The 21,141-nt window shown below is 42.4% G+C and overlaps 10 protein-coding genes across 10 annotated transcripts; 5 read left to right on the top strand and 5 right to left on the bottom strand.

The window, feature by feature from the left end:
• Window positions 1-938: 938 nt before the first annotated feature.
• Window positions 939-1,805, top strand: SS1G_10585 (60S ribosomal protein L18; the record flags this gene model as incomplete). The annotated part of the gene is made up of 4 exons (XM_001588089.1): window positions 939-942; window positions 1,142-1,246; window positions 1,311-1,675; window positions 1,728-1,805. The coding sequence occupies 4 exons, from the start codon at window positions 939-941 to the stop codon at window positions 1,803-1,805; spliced, it is 552 nt and encodes a 183-aa protein (XP_001588139.1).
• A 296-nt stretch (window positions 1,806-2,101) lies between these two features.
• On the bottom strand, window positions 2,102-3,467 carry SS1G_10584 (21S rRNA (uridine(2791)-2'-O)-methyltransferase MRM2; the record flags this gene model as incomplete). The annotated part of the gene is made up of 4 exons (XM_001588088.1): window positions 2,102-2,191; window positions 2,244-2,405; window positions 2,484-2,936; window positions 3,327-3,467. 4 exons carry the CDS (start codon window positions 3,465-3,467, stop codon window positions 2,102-2,104), a joined length of 846 nt encoding a protein of 281 aa, XP_001588138.1.
• Window positions 3,468-4,009: 542 nt separating this feature from the next.
• Window positions 4,010-6,355, bottom strand: SS1G_10583 (hypothetical protein; the record flags this gene model as incomplete). The annotated part of the gene is made up of 3 exons (XM_001588087.1): window positions 4,010-5,896; window positions 5,952-6,236; window positions 6,311-6,355. 3 exons carry the CDS (start codon window positions 6,353-6,355, stop codon window positions 4,010-4,012), a joined length of 2,217 nt encoding a protein of 738 aa, XP_001588137.1.
• Window positions 6,356-6,765: 410 nt separating this feature from the next.
• Window positions 6,766-7,867, top strand: SS1G_10582 (hypothetical protein; the record flags this gene model as incomplete). The annotated part of the gene is made up of 3 exons (XM_001588086.1): window positions 6,766-7,113; window positions 7,166-7,243; window positions 7,673-7,867. The coding sequence occupies 3 exons, from the start codon at window positions 6,766-6,768 to the stop codon at window positions 7,865-7,867; spliced, it is 621 nt and encodes a 206-aa protein (XP_001588136.1).
• Window positions 7,868-9,089: 1,222 nt separating this feature from the next.
• On the top strand, window positions 9,090-11,088 carry SS1G_10581 (predicted protein; the record flags this gene model as incomplete). Its single annotated transcript, XM_001588085.1, has 5 exons — window positions 9,090-9,152; window positions 9,256-9,287; window positions 10,022-10,098; window positions 10,836-10,930; window positions 11,029-11,088. The coding sequence occupies 5 exons, from the start codon at window positions 9,090-9,092 to the stop codon at window positions 11,086-11,088; spliced, it is 327 nt and encodes a 108-aa protein (XP_001588135.1).
• Window positions 11,089-11,475: 387 nt separating this feature from the next.
• On the bottom strand, window positions 11,476-12,817 carry SS1G_10580 (predicted protein; the record flags this gene model as incomplete). The annotated part of the gene is made up of 4 exons (XM_001588084.1): window positions 11,476-11,546; window positions 11,860-11,931; window positions 12,167-12,233; window positions 12,755-12,817. 4 exons carry the CDS (start codon window positions 12,815-12,817, stop codon window positions 11,476-11,478), a joined length of 273 nt encoding a protein of 90 aa, XP_001588134.1.
• A 1,127-nt stretch (window positions 12,818-13,944) lies between these two features.
• On the bottom strand, window positions 13,945-15,824 carry SS1G_10579 (hypothetical protein; the record flags this gene model as incomplete). Its single annotated transcript, XM_001588083.1, has 2 exons — window positions 13,945-15,222; window positions 15,519-15,824. The coding sequence occupies 2 exons, from the start codon at window positions 15,822-15,824 to the stop codon at window positions 13,945-13,947; spliced, it is 1,584 nt and encodes a 527-aa protein (XP_001588133.1).
• Window positions 15,825-16,194: 370 nt separating this feature from the next.
• Window positions 16,195-16,652, top strand: SS1G_10578 (predicted protein; the record flags this gene model as incomplete). The annotated part of the gene is made up of 2 exons (XM_001588082.1): window positions 16,195-16,227; window positions 16,320-16,652. 2 exons carry the CDS (start codon window positions 16,195-16,197, stop codon window positions 16,650-16,652), a joined length of 366 nt encoding a protein of 121 aa, XP_001588132.1.
• Window positions 16,653-16,970: 318 nt separating this feature from the next.
• On the bottom strand, window positions 16,971-18,360 carry SS1G_10577 (hypothetical protein; the record flags this gene model as incomplete). The annotated part of the gene is made up of 3 exons (XM_001588081.1): window positions 16,971-17,037; window positions 17,150-17,834; window positions 17,898-18,360. 3 exons carry the CDS (start codon window positions 18,358-18,360, stop codon window positions 16,971-16,973), a joined length of 1,215 nt encoding a protein of 404 aa, XP_001588131.1.
• A 1,250-nt stretch (window positions 18,361-19,610) lies between these two features.
• Window positions 19,611-20,189, top strand: SS1G_10576 (hypothetical protein; the record flags this gene model as incomplete). Its single annotated transcript, XM_001588080.1, has 3 exons — window positions 19,611-19,726; window positions 19,817-19,925; window positions 20,097-20,189. 3 exons carry the CDS (start codon window positions 19,611-19,613, stop codon window positions 20,187-20,189), a joined length of 318 nt encoding a protein of 105 aa, XP_001588130.1.
• Window positions 20,190-21,141: the final 952 nt, after the last annotated feature.

The raw sequence follows: 21,141 nt of genomic DNA, 5'->3' as shown, positions 1-21,141 counted from the left end.
GAATTTTTCATTGTAAGACTCTTACATGTACGAGTAAGATCTTGCAAATATCTGACATGTTATTTTATTCTCTCTTACTACTCTCCTCGAGTAACCTTAATAACTTTTGATATCTTCACGAGTTTACCCAAGGCCAACGTTTGGAAATCTTCCGTGCTTTTAATACATGGAGACAGAATTACCCCATAACCCATAATTGCAGAAGTGATGTCAACTTGCCTAGACCTTCCGTAGTTTCCCGTCAGCAACGAAAGTTTTCGGTATGGATTTGCCGTTGTTACTTAGTCATTAAGAAGTTCATGAGTAATGAACGCCTAGTAGGCTCAAGAGCAGATAATCCAACAACTGGAATGCTGTATCATCAACTTCACATTCAAAATTTACAGTGCTGATCTAATGTGAATATGGACAGAGGAGCTACACTACTATAGTTCGAATTTCATTGTGAATATGCCGAACTTGGACTGCTTGGTATGGACTTTTGATAGTAGATATGCTGATAGGCAAGTCGGAAGGTCCGTTCATTGCTTGTAGATAGATATCTAGCTATATTCTTGTCCACCACATATATCTACCAAATATGGGAAGTATGAAGGATGTGAATTCCATTATTGTTTTTTGGGCTTGAATCTTTTTCCGACTCCAATTTCACTCGACTCCTTTCACCACTTTATCGAAGCCGAGTAAAAGTAACTAGCTTCATATGTACCCGATACTTCGGTTCCAGGCGGTCAGCCTTGACAGAAAACTCATGAAAATTTCAAGAGAATTGATGCCTTAGGAATCCACAAGGCATCAGTTATCTCCACCGAAAATTTTAAGCGAATTCACGCACTGGGTCCATATTCTCAAATCTCTTCGAAATTGTTTTTCCTTCACTGGAATCTATCAACGACTTCTCGACACCCTCGACGACAAACCCCCCAAAATCGCCAACCATGGGTAGGTGACACCGAGTTCCATTCCAGCCATCGTGTGCAAGTGGAAATTGAGTGGCTTTACGATGAATTGAGATGAAGTTGAAAGACTAAACTCTCAAATCGCATCGTAAAAGATCTCAATTATCTGCGCAACATTGTGTCTGCAAGACCGATGTGAAGAGCATACCTGATCATAGGCTGACGAGGAATATTCTAACTAGGTATCGATCTTGACAACCACCACGTGCGCAACACTCACCGTAAGACGCCAAAGAGTGACAATGTTTACCTTAAGTTATTGGTAAAGCTCTACCGCTTCTTGGCTCGTAAGTTATTCATGTCGTTCTTTCTGACCAAAATAACATGCGCTAACTTCTGATTTCTACACAGGCCGAACTGAAGCTTCCTTCAACAAGGTTGTCCTCCGCAGACTTTTTATGTCCCGCGTCAACAGACCTCCCGTTTCTATCTCCAGAATCGCATCCCAAACCGACAAGGAGGAGAAGAGAACCGTTGTCATCATTGGCACTGTCACCGATGACAACCGCCTCCTTACCGTCCCAAAGGTCAGCGTTGCCGCTCTCCGATTTACCGCTACGGCCCGTGCCCGCATTCTTGCCGCCGGTGGTGAGGCTTTGACTTTGGATCAATTAGCTCTCAGATCCCCAACTGGAAGCAACACCGTTCTCCTCAGAGGACCAAAGAACTCCAGAGAGGCTTTCAAGCATTTCGGTTTCGGCCCACACAAGCACAAGGTAATAAACGCAACAGGGTCTTTAGTTGGCAAAACTGACATGTCTACAATAGAAACCATATGTCGAGTCCAAGGGACGCAAGTTCGAGAAGGCTCGTGGACGCAGAAGGTCCAGAGGTTTCAAGGTCTAAATGGCCTAATTTGGGGAGTGCAGTTACGAACTTCTGGCTTTGCTGGTCTAGATACCTCAGAGAAGGATGGAGGGATGTCAACAAGCTATTTAAGGCGAGCTGGGTCAGCAGTACAGTCTTCAGCATATGAATACTACAAGAAAATAGTGGTATCGATGCATATAGGAGTAGCAGTCATGAACAATGTGATTCCACCCTTATTCAAATTTCCCATTTGCATATGTGAAGATTCATTTATCACTATACCACTGATCTACATAACCCTACAAGTGCGAACACACAGATTGTACTCCTGTTCATACTCTTACATCATCAACATAGCCTAAAGCTACGCCATCAACCTCCGTCTTCCGCCTAAGAGCTACGAAAAATGCCTCCTTGGATTCCTGTTGACGATGAGCACATGTTCTATCATTGCAATTGCCTGGGCTCACTCACACTTCTAGATGACTCGGGCTTCTCTCTATGCACCGCGCTAAACAACTTCTTGAGCTGTAACTCCAACTGTTTATCCTCGGACCCTTGATAAAATTTACAAACGAAATGTCCTCCAGGCTTCAGCGTGTCAAAAGCAAATCGTAGAGCCGCCGCGCAAAGATCCTATACATACGTAAAGATTAGAGTGGTAAATCAAATTCAATATAAAAATAAACATAAGAAATAGCTCAAAGTACATACCATACTACCCGCATGATCCGAGAACTTGATACCGGTCGTATTCATCATCCTGAAATAAGGGTCACTCAGACTTCTCTTCCAAAAACCCGCCGTCTGCTTCCAGGGTTCGCACATATCACTTAGCACCACATCGACTATCTTTCCCTCATCCTGCTCCTCTGGAGCTCGTCCCCGTTTCTTCCCTACGTGATCCCCTGCCGTCGCGTTATTATCATCCATATGTCGTTCTAATTCTAGATAGCTGGGTTCCGGCTCGATATCCTCCGCGTCGTCTGCGAAGAGGGATTTGCGCGGTCGGCCGCGATCAGGGTCGGATAGGAATTGTTTGACGGATTCTTGGACGCCGGTTGAGAGGAAGTTGCCTTGGATGGTGGAGACGCCTTTGGGGGGTTGTGCGGGTATGATATCGATGCCCAGGATTCGTCCGCCGGGTTTGGTGCGCTCGACTGCTACCTGTTTGGTTGGGGTTTGGTGTGAGTATGTGTGTTATTTTATGGATAGGTAGGTGGGTATGAATGGAAATAGATAGAAAAGAGCTCTGAAGATAACGAACCTGAGACCAACTACCCGGCGCATATCCCTATAATTCCTCAGTTTAATAACATATTCCCTCATAATCCCACTTTATTCCATCCACCCCATCCTCTCCTACAAACACAAAAAGAACTCACCAAATCAACCACCGTCTGTCCCCTCCTAAAAATTTTATACTTCGCATCAATCTGCACCAGAATCAAATCAACACCCAAATCCCCACTCACTCACTCACTCACTCACTCACTAAACATCAGGCAGGTAGGTAGGCAGGTAGGTAGGTAAAAAAACCAAACAAAGAATACGCACTTCAAGAAGTTTAAAAGCAGCTCTACTCTTCAAACCCTGGACCTTTGCATCTCTCGAGAAGGAATCTCTTCCCTGTCTAGTTTTCCATCGCGTCGACGAAGACGAAGATGATGTGCGGACGGCGCCGTTGTGAAATTTCATATCGGGATGGCCCCGCGCAACAATTGACCCCGCATGTTTATAGGTGAGGATGGCGGGAATGCATAATTGGTGCCGTGGGAGTAATCCGAGTCCGGAGGAAAAGACTGTGGGGGCCAGTCGCTGGGATAGCATATGGACCTGGTAGCTTGTGACGGAAATTTTTTGTCTCGTCTAGTGAGGGGGGTTGGAAGATTTAGGGGGTCTAATGGTTGGGTACAGAATTAATATCGTCTGAACCGAATTTTTTTTTAACCAAAATTTACGATACTCAAATGGGGCCATCTATTGGACTATGCTCATTATTTGTGATTAGTTAAAGGCTTCATCCTTCATGGGAGCAAACAAGAGCATATGATATTGTTTAGTGACACAACCAGAAAGCCGAGTTTGAAGACACAATTACGAGTAGCTTGAAGAAAATTGATTTCTGAACACAAATCATGTAGTTTTTGACTACCTACTAGATCAAAGACAAACGCCGCCAAGTGAGCCTGCACTCTCCCTATCCTAAACGCCTAATTGCTTCATTAATCCTCGACAGCTTATGCTAAGAAACTTGCTCCAGCACCCCTACGATCCTTCTTCAAAGGCGAGAATGCTCCGAACCCACCACCAGTTGCGAGGCCGCCTTTTAGCCCTCCCCTTGGTCCAGCGAGACCACCTTTACCCAGCAACCTCGCTGGGCCAAGTGCTATCTTTGCCGGTTTCTTGGGAGCTTCGCCATCCTCGTCATCAAATAGTGTCTTGGCACCGCCTCCAAGGACTTTACGTTTCTTCTTCTTTTGCTCTGGCTCCTCCATAGCCTTTGCCTTAGCTTTTATGGGCTTTGCAATTTCTCGCTCTTCGGAATTTTCTGGTTCCTCAGGCTGTTCGTTTTCATCTTCATCCTCTTCCTCGGCAACCTTCTCTAGCATGCGTTGTGCCTTGATTTTGCGCGCTGCAGGTTTCTTGGGTTGTTCATTTTCGTCCCCTTCATCTTCCTCTGTAACTTTATCCAACGTACGCGATTCCTTAAGTTTTTGGGCTACAGACTTCTTATTCTTGGTACCAGTCTTCGCTTCGACCAACACTTTCTTTTCGTCACCAGAGGATTTGTCGGCTAGCTTCTTCCTTGCCTTAAGCTTGGGTTTGACCTGCTGTACAGGTGATTCAGGACTCTCCTCCTGTTCTTCCGGTAACTGGTCGTCCTCAATAGATCTTTCTGTCTCCGTTACTTTTCCATCCATATCTCCGGGCGATTCTCCACTTTCTGGTGTATCTGGGGCCATATTGATCGTCTTGTTCAGGTAGGGTGTGATGGAAAACGTTGACTTTTCTCCCAACATCGTCTGGTCAGCCCTACCCCTGTTTGCCACAGCTCGCTTTCCGCGTCCTGCTACTCCATCCGGCGTTCCAATAGTGATATCCATGTTCATCTCTCGGGCAGATCTCTTGCGTGAATCTTTCACTGGAATGGCCTCCCGACTTGTCACAACGGGGAGCTTCAGAGCTGCAGTGCGTGCCTCATTCAGTTCAGCCTGACATTCTTTCAACTGTTCTCTTGCGGCGCACATTTTGGTACGGAGCTGCTCAACCTTGCTCTCTAGGGATCCGATCAAAACCCGAGAAGCCGCCAACTCTTTCTGTGTGTCCTTATGAGCCTTTTCAATGTCTCGCTTTGTATGGGCAAATTCCTTTCTGAGGACCTCCACTTCCTCCTCACCCCGTTTCTGCCCTTTCTCACTATCACGAAGCTGATCAATTTCACTTTCCAAAGTTTCCACCTGAGCTTGAGAAGCGGCCAACTCCTTCTGTGTGTTCTTGTGTGCTTTTTCGATTTCTCGCTTCGTTTGCGAGAACTCTTTTCTCAGAGCCTCGATTTCCTTTTCGCCAGATTGCTGTCCTTTTTCATTTTTGCTCTTTAAAAGTGCGATTTCATTCTTAAGAGCCTCTATCTCCTTCTCTCCAGCTTGCCGCCCCTCGTTCTCACGCTTCAGAATTACCAGCTCCTTACGAAGGATCTCTGTCTCCTTCTCTGTCTCTTTGTGGCTCTTCTCAATTTCACGCTTCTCTTGTGCAAACTCCTTCTGGGCAGCAGATGCTTCTTTCGCCATCTCTTTCTCAACCTTCTCTCTTTCTCGCTTTTCCTCCGAAATATCTTTCTGCAGTGCCTCAATTTTTTGTTGAAGCTCAACCTCCTTTGAGTGGTCGTTGTTCTTTTCAGTGGCACGATTCAAAGCACGACGCTCCGTTTCTAGTTCTACCTCTAGAGTGCTAACTTGTCGCTCAAGTGCCAACTTCTCCGCTAGAATTGATTGTTGATGTGCAACTTGCGAACGTAAATGTTCCAACTCGGGTTTCAATATAGCGACCTCACGGGTAAGAGCCAGCTTCTCTGTAAGAACCTTCGTCGAGTCCATTGTTACTCCACTCATAGATTTTAGCTCCGCCTATGTAGTCATGTATTAGAATGGTATTTGATTATGCCCGATGAACTGGTATTACCTTGACATTATTAAGTTCTCGTGTCTGCATTCTTAAGTCTGTTTCAACCTTCTTCGTATCTTCTTGAGCCTGCTCAAGACGTGCTCGCAAATCCTCATTTTCTTCCTCTACTCCATCGATTCGGTCCTCCTCAGTGGCCAGTTGAACGTGCAATTCATCATTCTCATTTTCCAATAAGAGTATCTGTAGTCTGAGTCGTCTGCTCGCTTCATCTTTAACGATTAATTCTGTATTCTGCAGTGCTTCCTGATATGCCAACTCTAAACATTGTGATTTCATCAATCGCTATGGATTGTGTTAGCCATAAAAACTCCTATATCTCTCATGTATTTAAATAATTAGAGATTGTGTAAACATACGCTTTCAATGTGTTCATCATCGTTGTATGACAATACCTGATCCATTTTGAATTTATATTTGTGAGGATAAAATGTAATATAATAACTGTTAAGGTCAAATCTTCAACCACGATCGAAAGTCAACAAAAGTCTCGTAATGTGTTTAACAATGTTGCCGGGCCGACGCTGTGCTCGATCAGATTGTAACCTCAGGCACGATTGCTTTATATTGACACACCCGTCCTGTAATCCTAGGCCATAAAATGCCAGCCCCGCGAGGTGGAACTTGCCGAGTTGAATTGAGGACACGCTACGAAGCTTCGTAAGTGTTTGGTGATGATATCTTGAATCTTGAATCTTCAATGCTTCAATTCGTTCAATAAAGTACCACTGGCTACAATACTTTGATTCTTTTCTTGCCACGACATTGTCAATTCCACTCTTCAAAGGCATATTTGCCTTGCATTTTATCTAAAATGCATTTCCTTAAGACGCTGGTGGTCTCCTTGCTACCTATAGCTGCTCTAGGTGCCAAAAAACCCGCAGTCGATAACTTTGAACGATACCATACCAAATCTCTCTCTTCTACCCCATTGAAGCTCGACGATAATGTATATGCCAAATTGACCACTGCTCCAAGGGACTACTCCGTAGCCGTGTTGTTGACGGCTTTGGAAACTAGATTCGGATGCCAATTATGTCGTGAATTTCAACCAGAATGGGATCTATTGTCAAAGGGTTGGACAAAAGGGGATAAGCAAGGGGAATCCCGCTTGCTCTTCGGGACGCTTGACTTTATGGATGGCAAAGCCACTTTCCAATCTGTACGTTCGGCGCTACAAACCTACCAGTCTATCAAAACTAATCTTGAGATAGCTTAATCTGCAAACTGCTCCCGTACTTCTACTCTTTCTACCTACCGTTGGCCCTCATGCCTCGACAATCAATGGCCCGGTAAGATTTGATTTTACAAAGGGACCCCAAAGCGCCGAAAGTATCCACTCCTGGATTGCTAAATATCTTCCCGATCGACCACATCCTCCGGTTAAACGACCCATCAACTGGATTCGTGTTATCGCTGTAACCACTACCATATTAGGAACGTTAACCTTCATCAGTGTTGCATGGCCATATGTTTTGCCCATTGTTCAAAATCGAAATGTTTGGGCCGCAGTCAGCTTGATTTCCATCCTTTTATTCACCAGTGGCCATATGTTCAACCATATTCGCAAGGTTCCATACGTAGCCGGTGATGGACGTGGTGGTGTCAGCTACTTTGCTGGAGGATTCTCGAATCAATATGGTTTGGAAACACAAATTATTGCTGCCATGTGTAAGAACTCCATTTATGATACCTACTGCTTTCTACTGCAATACTAACAGAATCGACCAGATGGGCTTCTATCCTTTGCAACAATTTCTTTGGCTCTCAAAGTTCCCCGCATTGCAGATCCGAAGATTCAGCAAGTCGCGGTCCTCGTATGGAGTGGAGTCATCTTCGTTATGTACAGCTTTTTGCTCAGCGTTTTCCGTATCAAGAACGGTGGATATCCATTCTGGCTCCCACCTTTCAGCTGAATGTTATAGCTAGGACGAGTCTTTGCTAAAGGACTAAAGAGATATACATGTATCATATACTAGCCCTCTCTATGTAGTCGGCTTTACATACTGAAAAGCGAATCTTGCATTTCTTTGGCCCAATGCTTGGCCTCAAATAAAATTATCAGAAGAGTTAAAAGTTTCATATAGCATAAATTTTTCAATGTATGGTAGTCAATTATGACGAATAGCATTTTCATGTGCTACTCTGCAGGTCAAAAATCATCCATCATTTTCAACATCGGTAGACTCTGCTTATAACTGCATGAAATCAACCATTGGTCTCAATACGCAAAATTTCAATGGCCTTTCCTCTTAGGCAATTGAATGGTTGATGTTAGTTCGTGATTTCATTTCAAAACATTTGTAAAGTTTTTTTTTTTTCTCCAAACACTCAAATGAGTGGTACTAAAACAGGCGAGAAGTAACCTAGACGTAGCCGTCTCTTTCAAGCGAATCACCGCAAAGTACTTATTTTATGCTTAGACGGGGGCAGTTTGCCTGCATTTTCAACGTCAGCGTCATCGAGAGACTGCTGCGTATATGTATGCGTATGTCTATCAACTCAGGAGTTGCATTTAGTAGCGTAATGTGAAATTTGGATTAATTTCCTCAGCTGGAGCATGGATGACAAAATATATCTAGCAATGAAGAAACATTTTTTTATTTCATATGACATTAAATACAAACAGTCAATGTAAATATTAGGAAGGAAGTTAAGGAGGGGAACGGTAGAAAGCGTGGCAATATTTTGAACATATGCACTCCGACAGACAAACTTATCCCGGCCAACGGTCACTTTATATCCTTACGATGACGGAAATATTATTGTAGCGCAATGACTAGATATACCAACTAATCCGTAGTCCGAGAAGATAGAGCATCAAAATAATAGAATTGGGCTTATCCTCAGAACTTCGGCTTTCTGTCCGTTTTTTTTGGTTGCAATCAACTCATCAGGAATTTCTTTGGCGGCGGTCTAGCGAGCTGCATCATTAGTTTCATGAGTTAATGTTAGGGTTATCGTGATTGTGTATTGATCTGCTTGCAACAGGCTGGGGAATGTGTGTAGATGACAGTCTATTACCTATAATGTGATGGCATGGGTGGTGGAGGTGAATGCTTGGAATGGTGAGAATGGTGAGAATGTTGGGAGAGCCGTGTTTTGTACCTCATGACACTGTCAAGAATTTCTTACATTATGTGTCTAAGTTACATGTCTAAACTTTGGGTTCTCTTTACCGATGCAATCTTCGGTGCAGCAGTATGTACTTTCTTTCATATCGAGCTCTTTCATTTCCTATCATTCGCTTTTCATCGCTACTTTCATGCGTTGTACCATGTTTCTGCACAATTTATGTGACCAGGGAAGACGCAACGCTAGGATGTTCCAGGGATAGTAAGTATATTATTCTCACACTGAGCGGGGGAAAGAGTCTGACAGATATTCACTTGCCGTGAGTCCAGAAATAAGATTCATCAGAACTATTATTTCAAAATGGTTACTATATTAAAGAGATACAGACGAATCAAAGCCAATGTTTAAGAAATCGTACATTTGTGCTGCGGAATATCCTGAGTAATAAGACATTCGTATTTATACTATCATAATCGTTGTTCCAGAGCATGGCGCCAGGCTGAAGGGAGTTGCATATTCGCATTTATTTTGGGATTTCCACATTATTATCTGCAATTACCACACGCTTGTTACGACGGGCTACACAACTACCAAGACACGTGATCACAAATGATCAGTAGTGATCATTAAGGATCACTAAGGATCACGATATAGGTGATCACTGGTGATCATGAAGGATCACCAGTGATCATAGAAGCATGAAGGACTATATAATCAAGATGGATTTCCTTGTATAGAGCTTCGTGCTCAAGATCAAGATCAATCATTTAGTATACTCTACTATTAGTTACGAATTGCATTATTGTCATTACTTTAAGTCCCTGCTTGACGCCTAGTTATAAACCACCTCGAGAGCCTAGAGCACTTCCACGTGATCTAGACGGCAAACCTCGTAACAACGCTATCAGTTATAGCTCTCAAAGTCCCAACCAAAGTATCACAGCCAAACTCCATTATATTTGAGTATCGATTGTTAAATAAAACACGCTCCCTAGTATACAGGGCACACTATTCCAACTTGTGAAAATATCCCTATTTGAGACATATTTTGAAAGCATTTGGGCCGCGGGCAGTAAGTTACCAGACTTTCTGCTATATGAGCATATTACGAGGTTATCAGTATAAGCAGTATGACAATGAATAAATTATCGGTGCCCTAAAATCCGAACGTAGTTCTGTTCTATCTTTGAAACAGCAATTGGTAATAATGGATGTGTGGCCATTAGTCCTCCGTCCTCAGGATGTGATACTTAAGCGAGAAATCCGGCTAATTAACACCCCTAAGAAACTTTCTTATCCGTGTATTAAATCCAGGTCGAATTCAAGAATTAACAAATTGTATTACAGTTTATATGCTTGCTACTTGATGCTCTTGGTAAATGGCCATAATCGGGCTGTGATACAAGTTCACTTACAACTACTGCCAATTTGACTATCGAAAGATCCGAAACTATCACAAGAATAAAGATTCTCAAAATCGTACGGGCTGTATTTTACGAACAAAATGATGAGTTTAGATTGGACGTCTAGTATATAAGAATTTGAGTTATCTCTATTTGTCTGTTTCATTAATATATCAACGACTTATAGTTTTATTTCGTTGTCTATTTTCATCTTTTATTATCAATTGTAGGCTTAACTACTCGAGTAGCATGAGATCATTAAAAACGAGGAAAGTTCTCATGAACAAAACAAAAAGCACACCAGAAAAAGACACACGAAAAGATTATACTATCCGTATTCGAATCAGAAGTAGCAAGTATATTATACAAAGATCTTTAGTTGACTTATATGGCTCAACTTGTCTAGGTCGAGGTAGCTCAGATTCAGGGGAAAATTCACCAGCTGCTACTCAATATCGTCTCTCACATTCTTGCTTCAATCCACCAACTGGTCAATCTAATGTATACAATTGTTTTAAATTTAACAAACATCGATGAATACAAAGCTTATCGATAATTATGTTGTGAGGATAGATTCGTTTATAGCTCCCAATCGGTAGGCAGTCTTGCTCGAGCGAAACTGCGGGCCGAAAAACCAAGACCGGATGCCTAACTTGTAGGAGTAAGTTTTCAAGTGTAAGGAAAAGAAGGAAATACTAGAAGACTACGAGCAAAACAATTAAATAGTACGGAGAATAAAATGCGATGACAAAAAAGCCTTATGTCTAAAGTGTTCATCAGCCAGTCGTGTATGTTCAGGGTATCATCACGTCCAGTCCTGATCTTTGTCATCTATAGGGGACAAGATTCTCATAACGACACAGCCATATTTTGATATCCTCAGCTCCCACAATTCAAGCGATCATTTGCATTTTTCATGCAAAGAACCTGCTTCCAGTTAGCCGGGTTTTTCAGTCTCGAGTTTCTGGGAATGACTTATACTTCAAACCGGGAACCATGAATTGTTCGTACATCATGCCCTTATAGCTCTAGGCTCAATCCGTGAACTATCGGAGCGGAAGACGCAAGTCTTGGATGTTGGTGAGGGCTTTTGCTTTAGAGAATCTAGTTTTACCATCTGAGACCTATTAGTTCCTCCATCTCGAGATGAGAAGCGAGGTATCGATGTTTGTCTCATTGCCTGTATTAGTTTCACTAGATGTAAGACACCAAATGGGATCTGGGATGAGCTTTCATAACCTTCTCGTAAGGACCATATTGCCCATGAGCACGGGTAAACATATATTCTACCCACACAATTAGAAGCTCATAAAGATCCTGTCATTTGCGCAGCTTTGGATACTGGTTACCCTGAAAATTCTTTCTATACTTGCAAGATATCTAAGTCCTATTCCAAGGGGCCTATTCCAAGCGGCTTGTATTGTCCTTACGATGTTTAAGATTAGCAAAGGGGATCTTCATACCCTTGGTTATACTAGGGTGGATAAATCCACCGAGGTCACCTTCCCAAACATGTATGTATGTATATAAGATCATAACTCAGCTACATAAGAATGGATACGAATTCATTCTTATCCCAAACTTAGTCACATCTAGATCAACATCAGCACATTCCCCCTTTCTTGCCCTTATTTATGAATCTTCCATACCTCGTCGCCCAATTAGGTCTCATAAGCTCTGTCTGGCAATTCTCACAGCAACTTGCACATTAGAAGAGATTCTTTTGAAAATACTCACAGGTGTCCCGTGCAACAGCATCTACTTGTGCGCAAGGCTCGAGGCAACATTCATCTCTCAAGTAGCTCTATATATACCAAATATCAGTTAACTCACCACATACCACTTAACTACCAAAACTCCAACCTAAGTCGAGCTTCCATCCCAATTGCGAAATTGCCGCTTAGAAAAATTCACCCTCGGATCTTACTAAGGCATGATTTTCTTGAATCCTAGGTGTTGAGATTCGTCTAAAGGGTATTTGATGAAGTTTACCATTTTCTATTCATATTTGTGAGGAAATTGATGAGCAATGTGAAAGGATTATTGAAGGTAAAACTGAAATTCGCCCATACATGTGCACTGCGATTAATACAAGGGAAATGCTCAGCATTATCGATGCATTTACACAAATATATGAAGCAGCTAAAGCTACCAAACCAAGTCATCTTCCACATTACTATGGAATCAGCTATAGTATGTTTCTCAGACAAACATTCGCTTCTTTATTTCCAACAAAAGTGGGAAATGTGGTACACGTATAAGATAGCATTGTGAATCAGGAGAATTACTTGACTAATTATATTTCCGCAAGCAATATTTAACTACCTGGATGGTATACGTATTATATATTTTTGCATCTTCCTCATTTATTGCAACGTAGCGAGCCATCGTATTGTCCTTATTATACTGGCAGCTGTGTGCTCAGAGATATGTACGAATGATTGAACTAGTTATTCACCAGCTTCAACCACGGAAAGACAAAAGAGAAAGATGATCAAACGCGATGGATCCCGAGACTGCATTACTCGTAATGAAAGTAAAGTAACACTCCTAAGCTTAAGCACAGCCGCTACACCATTCACTACACGAACATCGTACCCAATATATCACTAAATCCCAAAAGCGCCACAGCCGTCCTCCACAACGTTAACATCAGACCTCGACTCAGACAACCCACAACCCAACTCCACAATCCCTATCACCCCCTCCAAATATCCAGAAAAAAATCTATCTCAGAGTCCTCTTCCCAGACCAGACACAACCAACTATATACACAACAATATACACCAAAATCTCAACCCGCAATATTAATTACACGATCTCAAGAACTAGAGAACTAAAGCATCACAGTATCGTCGGGAAAATCTGAAGCCAAAGCAATACGGTGCTAGAATATACAATCTAGTCTAGTCTATAACATCGAGTGAGATATATTCTGTACCCTTTGAGAGCGTCACGATGACCCTGATATTTTCTATTATTAGTAAGACTCTGGCCGTGGAATCTTTCTCCTTTCGCAAGACTATCTAGCCAGCAAGCTAGCTTTGAAAAATCTCATTATTTAGATTTAGGTTTAGATTTAGATTTCGTAGGGATCAATTGTAGTCATAGTCATAATTAGTCATAGTTATAATTTCGCAACCTCTTCTATACCAAACAAGGACCTAGAGAGCTATACAATGAAAATACAATATAAACAACAAACAATAAAAATTCAAATCATAATTCTCATAATCGCTCGCTAATATATCTTCAACCTCTTTCTTCTATGATCTATATATATATGTAACCTTATAATGCTATTTATCTAAGTATTTATTCATGCACGCCAAAGAGTAGCCAAACCACCATTTCGTTCCGAGCGCAACAGTCTAAAGCCTAAAGTCCAAAGTCTGATATTTCCTCTTTTTTCAGACCTATGTATGTACGCATCAATCAACCAATCAATCAACACGAAGATCCACCCGTTTTAACCACTCCTGTATAAACGACGATTTCCTCACCAACTGGTACCCTTACGCTTGACCCATTAATCTTTTAGCTCTCAGCCAAACCTCAAAAGCCTCTAGCTTTAACTCCACCCTTACATATCCCAACCATGCTACCAACAACCTAAAACCATTGGCTGGCCATAAAAGACTGCCCCTCGCCCTAATATCCTCCATTTGTTCCTGAAATACCGTTCTCGAACAATATCGGGCCAAGATCAAGAATGTTCTCACAGGCCCCTGTCGCGTATGTAAATTCTCGTCCAAGCTTCTCGTCAAGTCATTTGTCTTCAATATTAACAGAATAATCCTCGGAACCTGTCCTAGCATTTGCACAAGTTGTTGAAGCATCCCTTCACCCAATGCTTCATTAATATGTTTCTTCTCTTCTTCCGATCGCTGAAGAGCTACATCTTTTGTTAGAATGGTGTAATCGCGGCCCGTTATAGCCGAGGCGAATAGGGGGAATTGTTCATCCGTTATACCAGCTACCTCTTTAGCGTATTTGCGCATGCGGGGTTCATTAGCGTCAATTACCGCCAGCCAGAGTTTTGCATATGAGCGTCGAAGTCCGAGAGGAATATCACGGTAGAGACCGTGGTCGTAGAGGATTACATCGAAATTGGCGCCACGTCGATTGTCATTTTTGCGTATAGCGAGATTACCCCCATGTGGATCACAGTGTAGAGGGGCATCCTTTCCGAAGATCATTTCGTTAAAAATATGAGCGAGAGCAGCGGAGACCTCGTCACGATCAATACCATTAGAATCGAGAAATTCTAGGTCATCTAGACGATGTCCAGCTACATTCTCCATAACCAATATGCGTTTCTTTGCCCATAAAACATCAGGTATAATCAACGGTAATTCCGGTATCCGTGAGAAATAGTCTTTTGCCCGCAAAGCATTTTTCCCTTCCTCAGTAAAGTCCAGTTCGATTGGCAAAGAAACTTCCATTTCCGATGATAACCATTCTAGATCATATTCCGGGAAGAATTTCTTCAATGTCGAGAATGTAAAACTAGTTAATGCTAGATCAAGAGCTGCCCATTCCGCCAAATTTGGATGTTGCACCTTAACAGCAACCTTTTGTCCTGATTCCTTGACAGTCGCCAGATGTACCTGGGCTAGCGATGCTGCCCCTATCGGTTGAGGTGCGAATTCTGAGAAGTAATCCGAAAGTTGTTCGCCTGTATCCATCTTAAACATATTCTCTATCGACTCCATTGATGAAACAGGACATTTGTCCTGCAAAGGTATAAACGTCGTTGTCCATTCTAAAGGCAGAAGGTAATTCATAGCACTCTGCAAAAATCAATTAGCCATTGCAAATACACCTAACCAAAAATACCATACCAAATGTTGCCCTAGTTTAATGAATATGCTCCCATTCTTTTCCAACACTCTCAATGTCCGATCCGCACATCTCTGATGACAATCTTTCAACATTCTATTCTTTCTCCGCTTCGTCCTCGGTCTTCTCGTTATGGTTCAATGTAACTCGATAACTGTCGCACCTCGAATTAGCCACTTGTCCCAAACAACTTTACACAATATCAAAAAATCACTCACTCATTTATACAAACAAAGAGCGTACTGACCACTCTCCCCGTCCTCTCAACCGCTTCATACGCATGCCTTACATCATCCGTGAAAGCAAGTCCAGTCGCAGCAATGCCTCCGACGGCAGAAGCCATGATAACCTTATTTCCCCTTCGATTCTGCTGATAACCATTTCCATAACCATAACCATAACCATTCCCTCCCCTCTTTCCCGTCGAGTACGCCGCATTCTGCACCCAAGACGTCTTCCTTTCTCTCTGAATACATCTCCCACAAGTCCAGGGGATCGCCTTCGTACTCGGTCTCGACCTCGCCCACGCCGATGCGAAATTGAATCCCTTCATTGTCTATGTGCGTATGATAGACGCGTAGGTACTGTGCGAAAACCACACCAAGTCTCCGTGGATTATCGAATACGATCCATTAATTCATAGCACCATTAATAGCAACAGGTTCATCAATGTTCAATGCAAAAGTGTTGAGGACTTATTACCTATTTAAAAAAAAGTCGCCAAGTCCCTTGTTCAAAGATCCCTGCTCGATCCCCAGAGATCGCATGACGTCCTCGGCTTCTTTTAATTTTCCCATGTTCACTCACAATACCGTTCGATCATATCATTTGAGGAGACCGTACAGGCGCAAACGAGGAGGAAGAGAAATGTGAATTGCGATTTTTTCAATCTTTCAAAAATAAATCTATAGAAACAATACAAAATGCCTCCTCGCAAATTCAATCTAAATAGCAGGGTACTGTTCCTATTCCTATTCTCTCCAATCCAATCCAATCCCTTCCTCCCAGCGACTCCATAGCACAGCTAGCTAACAACCCCTCCTTCCAGACCGTAACAGCCCCTCTAGCAGCCGCAACCATGGCGTTACTCCTGTACACATATGCTCGCATCTCCATTAGAGCAGCAAAGCAAAATGCGCAGAAACATCGCGAAGCAGACGGCGGCCAAATAAATTGGGCCAACGAAAATTTGAGACGTCATGGTCAGTTAGATGTGCCGCAAGAGCAAAAAACCGTGAAACAATTATTAGGCACGGCGAAGGATAATTTGGAGGAATTAAGGGCAAAAGGAGATGCGCCTGAGAGTCACGAGGTGGAGAGAAGATTGAAGGAGAGAGCGGCCAAGGGAAGAGAAGGTGGTTTTGTTGGGAAAGCAGAGTGATGTCAAATGAGGATGATGATGAAAATTGAAGTGGTGTTTTTGGAGATTATACGGCCAGGTGCAAAGCTACATATAAGTTTGTCTTTCAAGGTGCATGTAGGAGTTCTGGGGCTATCTTTACAAAATTGTATATTTACGTCAAGTTGAAATATTAAACAATCATTGCCTCGATGGCTAAAGCCATCTATAAATACAAGCTCTTCGTTCACAAAAAAAAGTACCATCCAAGTATGCGTCTTTAATATTTTCCATAAACACAAAAGCCGCATCATGCTAACTCGATACCTCGCCGAGTACATGACCGAACGCCAGCAAATTTCAAATGCTGTAAAATGCAGAAATATTTCTTGACCTCTTACCACCTTGAACTTCATAGAGATATGGCCTAGTTCGGTCATCTTCCCCAGGACTGTCCGAAGAATTCAAGCATTTACAATTCTTCTCCCGATTTTCGTATTCCTTCGGCCCTGGCATGATTCAGATGTTTCATAACATACTCATAAGTGAGTATAGTGGTCGTAGCCGCCGGTACAGCTCTCATCATATTCGTGCCCATACCAGCATAAAATGCTCTCCATCCTTCTTCGCGTAATATCGTTTTAAATGTCATCACAATGCCCCTATATTTTGGTACTGCTTGTTTAACTTGAGTCACGGGGTTCGGAATCCCTTGTTGATGGGAGTGTCCTTCTAGACCTCCCCTAAATGCACTGTATTCTGTTGAGGCCGCTGGCATGGATCTTTGTTGAGTTTGAAGTCTTGTTCGAATGACTTCATGGGGATATGTGGTAGAGCTTGCTATAATCTTGCTGAGCACACTAGCGGATAGTACTCCGAATAGATGAGCGCTCTCGTCACCTTCCGCAGATTCTCCCATGCCTTGACCTGTGAACTTTTTCTTCAAATATTCATAAGTTGGAAATTGAACAGCCACATGTGTCAAGCCAAGTAATGCAGGAGTCAGACCGGAATAGAATGATAAAATTCCTTCAGTCCTGTACATCACTTTTGCGGCATCGAAAGTTGAACGATAATGCCAAGGTGGTCTAGCTCCATTGCTCTTTGCCTTTCGACTGACTTGCGACATGAGGCGAGTTTTTATAACCCAGATGGGATTCGTAACCATTGTAGATGAGGCTCCAGCCATTATCGAGGACCAAAAATTTACCACTACCGTGTTATCTGTAAAGGTTTTTTCTTAGCTTTCATTTTCACCATCAGAATTTATCCATGGGATATCCATACCACTTTTCTGTGCAAAAAACTGTTTTGATCTGCCATAAACCGTAAACCAAACTGCCCATGTTGGTAGATAACCAAGGATGATCGGACCAAGGCCCCGGTACAGTCCTTTCAACCCTTCTTCCCGCCATATGACTCTTCCTGTTCCAAGTAAACCACTGTAAACCGCTTGTCCAGCAGATTGTGAACCCAATCCTTGTGCTGCTCTGAAACCTCCTTGTGCTTGTAATTTCGTCTTAATGACATCTAGTGGGCAAGTAACAACTCCAGAAGCAAAACCACCCACCGCCCCCGCAAATGCATTAAACTCCCATTCCGCCCTTGATCTAGCTATTCTCTCCAATCTAGTAATGGGTGAATCGCCTCCTCCAAATGCCAAAGTCGATGCGAATTGTTGAGTAGTAGGCTGGGAGGTCGCAAAATCCTCAGATCGCGGTGATGATGGCGTGCTGCGTTCATGTGACATTTTAATTGTTGTTGGCGCAAATATTCGATAGCTTCTGCTACCTCGGCCGCAGACAGGCAGAAGTAATTGCGGGAGGAAAGCCGCCGATGGATTGGAAGGCCTTCAGTTATTGTCGCCGTTTCTTTTCTTTGCAATCTCGTGCCCCGGTGTGCGGGGAAAGATCCCACGCAGCACGCCAGTGACACAACAGCTAACGGTTATCGCAGGCCATTGACAATCGCCTGGATATTTGGTAAAGAATCGTGGGAATGAGCGAGAGTTGGAAGTTGGAAGGGTGGGCTTTTGTTCTTTGTAGAAAGTGGGTTGAAGGAGGAATTTGTGGTTGAGTGGGAAGCACCGGAACCTAAGATCGGCTTAAAATTCTCGGAAGCTTGTACTGTAGTAATATCAATCGCTTGATAAAAAGGGTTCGACCCGCCAAGCTAAAATGAAGAAGCAGGTACACCTCAAAAAGGTTGAGTCGTAAGTATGGTTGAGCTTATGATTTGATTAACTTGAGGTTACTTGTGGTCATCAAAATGGCCTTTACTCGAGTAGGGACTTCGGATATCAAAAGAGAAAAGGGTAACAATTTGGATTTGCATGAGAAATGCGAGAAAAGGACTAGAATCTCACAATTCAACAAAGTGGGGTGAATCCGTCCTTTTTGTTCAAGACAGAGAAAGCTTGATTCTAACAGCTACCTATTGTTATTGTTGTAATAATATCAACAATTGGGTATAGTTGGTAGGTGTTTATAGCTATCTTGCTACTAATTAGCATTTTTAGCTCTTTAGCATCTAGTAGTAGCCATAAACTAATGGATAAATGCCCAAAAATGTTAGTGAATGTTAAATGTGCTAATTTTAATAGGTAAGATAGAAGAATACAACATTTAGGCATATTCTAGCCTTAAGGACAGTATAGTGTCTTGTCTAATACTCTACCAGACTACCTGCACTGAATAACTTCAAATATGAATTGGAAAGAGAACATTGCTTCTCATCTCAAACAAAGAAATAATTCCATCCCCTCCACGTGCCTACCGAGTATTCCCAAAAGTTATAATGATCTATCACATAACTTTATATCGCAATATCTTCCCCACCGATTTATTCCGTTCCGTTCCTCTCTCACTCCAACCAATCACAAGTTCCTCAAACAACGCTGACTCGCTTACCTAATATCATCATAACTTTTGAACTTCAATCCTCAGTAACACCACCAATACCGCCGTCTTTCCCCATTACACACCCCATAAATCGCCCATCATGTCTGCACCATCGTTAGCAAGCTGGATCTCCAAGAAGCCTGGACTTTTGAAGATGATGAAGCCGTTGGCTTCATGGTATGCTAATGCTGCTGGATACCGTCAGTTGGGATTGAGGTATGCGAGATTTTACTTCCGGGAATCGAACGAGGGGAGATTGGGAGACGGAAAGAGAGGATATGGATACTGATATTAGTCAATTTATAGAGCGGATGATTTGATCCCTGAGGAATCCGAAGAGGTCCTTCTTGCGCTTAAACGTTTACCGCAAAAGGAAGCTTATGATCGTGTTTTCCGTTTGAGAAGAGCTGTTCAGGTTCGTTACCTTCTTGTACGGGAAATTGAGTAATTGGACGCATAATGACATTATGTATAGTGCTCCGTTCAACATCAACTTTTGCCAAAAGAACAACACACCAGGCCAGAAGAAGTGAGCAGCTTTCCTAATTCCTGCACTTCAATAGCACTCTAACAAATGAACTTATAGGATTACCTATACCTTTCACCTATCATTGCAGAAATTGCAGCAGAAGCCAAGGAACGTGCTGATTTGGAGTCCTTGACCATTACCAAGAAGTAAGGGAGAAGCATAGGATTAGGTGGCGTGCTGGATATGTATATTTGGGAGTGGAGGGATGGAATTTTAGAGGATGGGGCCAAAGCATTGAGAGATGATGCCCTGTACTCTATAACTATGATCATCAATTCAAAAACAAAAGTCACTCTACTCTTTACATAGGTAGTGTGAAGAACTGAGTATCACTAGTGTGAGGCGTTGTGATCGTGAGAAGAGATGTGCATTTTACAACTACATTCTACAACTACAACATCTACTCGTATCCTCTGATTCTAGCGAACAATAAAGAACATCCAACCACCAAACTCAGAAACCCAACATCTCACGTCACAAAATCTCACCCAAAAAGCAAAAGAAACCTGCAGAACACTTCAACCAGCCCATAAGAAATCCAAATATTACCTTGCTCACTCACTCACTAGATTCCCAAAATCACAACACTCCAACTATTTATTATCTTGCTACAAGTTTTTAAACCTCCTCCTAGATATTATAACCTAGATCCCCTATCCCCATACTATATATACCACACCAAACTACACTACACTAAACCCATTATACAAAACCTCCCATCTGCTTAATGATATGATTTCAACTCAACATATCCTTTAGTAATCTAATCTAACCTAACATACTAGGTAATTCAAAATATCCAACTACCTCACCTCACCTCTCAATCCCCATCCCCATCCCAATCTTCATTCAAACAAATCAACCTCACGCTTCAATCCCCAACTACATATACCCGAAAAAAAAAGATTTCATTCTTCATTCTTCGTTATTTATTCTTGCACTGAGGAGTTATAGACAATAAACATACTACATAAAATGCAGATAATCTATATACAGATATATACATATATACCTACATGCATATACCTACCTACCTACCTAATACAGTACAGTACACCCAGGCAATCCTCTCCCCTATTCCCAAATTTGCTCTTTGATATAA

The sequence above is a fragment of the Sclerotinia sclerotiorum genome, genomic scaffold, assembly GCF_000146945.2.
Source record: "Sclerotinia sclerotiorum 1980 UF-70 scaffold_16 genomic scaffold, whole genome shotgun sequence".
NCBI classification, from domain to species: Eukaryota; Fungi; Ascomycota; class Leotiomycetes; order Helotiales; family Sclerotiniaceae; genus Sclerotinia; species Sclerotinia sclerotiorum.
Note: the sequence above shows the minus strand (reverse complement) of the source record. Positions and strands in the feature narration are given on the sequence as shown.